The 4,698-nt window shown below is 33.0% G+C and overlaps 1 protein-coding gene across 1 annotated transcript; it reads right to left on the reverse strand.

The window, feature by feature from the left end:
- Positions 1 to 393: 393 nt before the first annotated feature.
- LOC139485450 (tripartite motif-containing protein 2-like) lies at positions 394 to 4,698 on the reverse strand. Its single transcript, XM_071269941.1, has 2 exons — positions 4,401 to 4,698; positions 394 to 2,841 (listed from the first exon to the last, which is right to left on the reverse strand). Exons 1-2 carry the CDS (start codon positions 4,584 to 4,586, stop codon positions 1,717 to 1,719), a joined length of 1,311 nt encoding a protein of 436 aa, XP_071126042.1. The 5' UTR covers positions 4,587 to 4,698; the 3' UTR covers positions 394 to 1,716.

Here is a 4,698-nt window from a genome sequence, read left to right on the forward strand (position 1 = left end):
CCTCCTATAGAGAGTAGTCTGACACAACATCTTATTCTTAAAGAAAAAGTGCTCAATGAAATTTTAGAATAACGATTCTGAGATGGTTTCGTTAAATAAAGAAGCGGATATAAATGTGTACAACAATGACATATGACCATGTCCATGTTTTATAGATATTGGTTTTCCTGTTGGAATTGGTTTACATAAGTTCTTTTGGTGCCCTTTATAGCTTGTTGTTTGGTGTGAGCCAAGGCTCGGTGTTAAAGGCCGTACTTTGACCTATAATAGTTTACACATTCTGACTTGGACGGAAAGTTTCTCATAGGCACTCATACAGTTTACCACATCTTATGTCCATGTCATCACAAGTTTTAGTAGCTTAAAACCAAAAAAATCATCCAAAGATTCAAATCTGTATACAAATATTTTTAATTCCTCAATTTAATATATTACTATTTTTCTGTAAATACATGAAAACTGTACACTAAATATACCACATTGTACATTTGCTCAGTTTAAGTACATCTGCTTAAAGTATGTATACAATATATTTCTATTGGTAAAAATATTTGCAAAATGACTGCTTTCTATTGGACATTCTTTATCACATAAGATCTTCTAATGATACATTATCTACTTTGTAATTCAATTTTTATATCTCCCTTATTACAGTAAAAAGTAAAGATGTTTAATTATATCTATAATATCAATTTATCGTGAAAGAAAAGAAGACTAGTTATGAAAATACCATTGTTTCACGATACCAATATTTCAAATATTTAATAAACATTTTCCAAAATTAAAGACAAAAAGTCTTACAGATTTGATAAAAGTACTGTATGCATGCAATATATTTTGAATATTGCACATGCTCCAGGATAAACAACTAAGTTTTATGACCTATATGAGTAAGTTGACATTTATGACGAAGATGACATACTGTATATATATAATGGTCTATTTATTTAAGACCAATTGCAAACGTCTAAGAAGTATACATTTTGTACACTGTCAGATTTGTGTTGGTGTTGGGTTGTTGTCTCGATAGCATTATAATTATTAATCGTATTGTCAATGATTATTGTTAATCTCAGACTTTTTATTCATATTCATAAAAATCTACAGAAATCCATATAATTATACAAATTGAATACCTTTTAGTCCATTTTTGCCTAAAATTGATAGGGAAGCGATGTTAAAAGCGTTGTAAAATCAGGGGCGGATCCAGCCATTTTAAAAAGGGGGGTTCCCAACCCAGGACAAAAGAGGGGGATCAAACTATATGTCCCCATTCAAATGCATTGATCGTCCAAAAAAGGGGGTTCCAAGCCCCGGAACCCTCCCCCTGGATCCACCACTGAAAATGCTACAATATCTTGAGTATTTTAAAAAAGAATATTCATTTCCTAATTTGCTCGTTACCAAAACCATGGAGAAACAATGGTTAAAAAATTAATGTTATATGTACATATAATGCCCATACAGAATATTAAATTATAACAGCAATACAATTCGTACATGAAATATTGAAATTACAACAATTTTTATAAATATCTGTAACCTCCCACCTAATAATCACAGCTGTTACTAATTTGGATACGATATACATATATGTATGAAATAATGTTAATATAAAATCAATGCCCATTTATTTCATTTGATAGTGACTGACCAGTTTTGTGATAAATTACACATTTTATCTCGATTTCGTTCATCTATTACATAATTCATTATTTATATCTGTTCATATGTATACCCAGATTTTCTAAAACACGGGCAACAAAAAAATGTCGTTGCCGAAGATTTTTGGGGAATCCCATGGTATGCTTTAGTGTCCCAGGCATAGACGTGAACTTGAGAAAATTTCGTACCACGCATAGCAACAACTAGTTTTTCGTGGTGTATTCCAATGTTCGTTGGTTTCACGTCCATTCCGAATTCGTAGGTATTACTAACTGGACACGTGATGAAGTCTCCCTCTGGTGAGAACATCTGTACTCGGAAATTATTGGCATCTGCAACGTAGATGTTGTCATGTTCATCGACGCAGACGCCCATTGGGTAAAACAATTCGCCATTTTCAGAACCTTGGTTTCCTATTGTCAGAAGAATTGTCCCATCGTTTTTATGAACCTTTACTCTGTGGTTCCCACTGTCGGATACGATGACGTTATTTTTACTATTTGTGCAAACGTAGTACGGTAAAAGAAAGTGATTAAGGCCACTCCCACGTGACCCAAATTTGAATGACGGTTGTTTCCTTTCCGTGAAAAATTGAACGTTGTTTTGTTGTAAACTTGTCACAATAATTTTATCTTGTCTCGTTACTGTAATACCAAAAGGGTTATCATATTTATAGAAAGATCCGAAAGAACCAATAAGCCGTCCATCTAACCCATATTCTCGGATGTTATTAGATCCAGCACGACTTACAGACACTAGAACTGTTCCAGCTCTTGTCAATGTGACGTCACGTATCGAACAATCGCACACAAATTCACATCTGAATTCGCCTCGTAAAGAGTAAACCAAAACTTTGTTTAAACTACAGTCTGCAATAACAATGTCGTCTGTTACCTTGGAGATAGTAAGTCCTGAAACATGAACCAAACCTTGTTGTCCAACACCGAAATGTCCGAACTGAATCAACAGCCTCGCGTCTTTGTGGTTTGTAAATACGACACGTTTTTTACCCGGCTGTAGAACTGATGTTAGTTCAGTAATACTATTCCTACCATAACTACCAGAAAGTTCTTTGGCGCTTATTTCCCCGCCACTAGATTCTACTGTGTTTTGTAAACTTTTGATGAAATAATTGTCAGGAAATCCACTTATTCCATTTTGAGGAACATAAATGATCTGGAAAAAAAATTACATGTTTGTGATTATTACACTACAGAAAAAGCTCTGATATGAAGGATTTCCCGTAAATCACTCAATGAAGTTTATCCCTTGTGGTAGTTTAGAATGGTGTAAAAAGGGCTGGGTTGGATTGGATTGCTCTGTGACTAATGAAAGAGTCCAATACCGGACATGTCTTTGCGTCTGGTTCGATATATGATGAACTTGTTCGGATTTTTATTGAAGTGAATAAGATGGATATTTTCAACATTATACAATATATAAAAAGACATGGGCAGCAATAATGTATAAAATAGAAATGTTTTGAAAAATGTCGATTTGATTGACTACTTCAAAATGATCAAAATTAATTCTGAAAGTTTTAACATTTATGGAATCAATTCTAAAATAAAAGTTCATCCGGTGACCCTGTTTTATAAATTATACTGAAAAGACTATATATATGAAATGCAATTACAATATACAGACATAGTAATCCTTCTATTTCAGGAGATGGTACTGACTTGCTTATATATTAGGTCACAACGCACAGCGTCAAACAAAAAGACTGAAGATGAGTGTGAACGTAAGCAGGTACAGAGTGGCACCTGGATAAGCTATTTAATCGTATTTATAATAAATAACATGTATGGTTTCGCTATGCCTATAATCACCAACGAGTACGTGAGCCAAGAAAGATCAGACATTTTAATCAAATTAAACAGTATTTATATTTAACCGAGGCTATTGAACTATCATAACTATGATTGAACTCAACAGTCGACAGTTATCCCAAATTCCAGTAACTAAATACGTCAATTATTTCATGTTAAAGGATCACGACAACTAATGTTTTATACTTCAACTTCTCCAAGTGATGTCGACGACAAAGCTACAATATTAATGAAAATGTTAACATAGTTATGAAAACTGCCTAGTAATTGAAAAATGTTCATAATCGAAAGATTGGGTTTTCTTCATATGATTCGAATATTCCTTACAAGTATTAGATATTATACCGAAGTCTTCAAAAGTAAACAGGTATCAACAGTACGATGTGTCAAATTCTAAACTTACTGCCTTTCAAAATTGTGCATTTGTTTTCATTTACAAATATAGTATCATGTGTGAGAGCTTGTTTTGTGTAATGTAGAAGCAGATAAACCCGATAAACTTTTAAACTTCGGTAAAGGGTAAATTGTTTACTTAAGTAGTATGTATATGCACTGGTTTTCATATATTTATAAGTTTACTGGGGAGTCGATCTTTTATGGGCCCCTCAAACAAAATGTCAATTAAACCAGTCTTACTTATAAATTTTCTTTTTTTCTTTTTTAATACAAAACTCTGGAATGATGTACATACTGTCGCTATAGATTATTTGCTCATGTTTATTATATTTATTATTTAAATCACATTTCAATACCTTGTGAAAAATACACACACACCGGCTCAGTTGCTACTCAGTTAAAATACCCGAACGCAAATTTAGACACAAAGTGAAAGTAGAGTTAATTATTTATTTATATATAAAGTTTTATTTCCTTAATCAGTTAATATGTATAACTATACTATACCTGTCTGCAAACTGGACAAGGAAAATGACCAAGATTTTCATAGCGGCTAACAATATAATCCCGAATACAATCCTCACAAAATGAATGTAAACACGAGAGAGCCTTTGGCTTTGTGAAGGTCTGTAAACATATTGGACACGATAGGAAAGATTCTTGTATTTCACCAACAAGTGCGTTACTAGCCATCAAACTTAAATTATATTACACCTTTCTCTGTGTGTCTCATTTGCACAATATAGATTATATATCACTGTGTAATAGCCACATGACAGCCGGAAATTTTCGAGTACAGGTGTTT

This window comes from Mytilus edulis, chromosome 8 (assembly GCF_963676685.1).
Source record: "Mytilus edulis chromosome 8, xbMytEdul2.2, whole genome shotgun sequence".
In the NCBI taxonomy this organism is placed as follows: domain Eukaryota; kingdom Metazoa; phylum Mollusca; class Bivalvia; order Mytilida; family Mytilidae; genus Mytilus; species Mytilus edulis.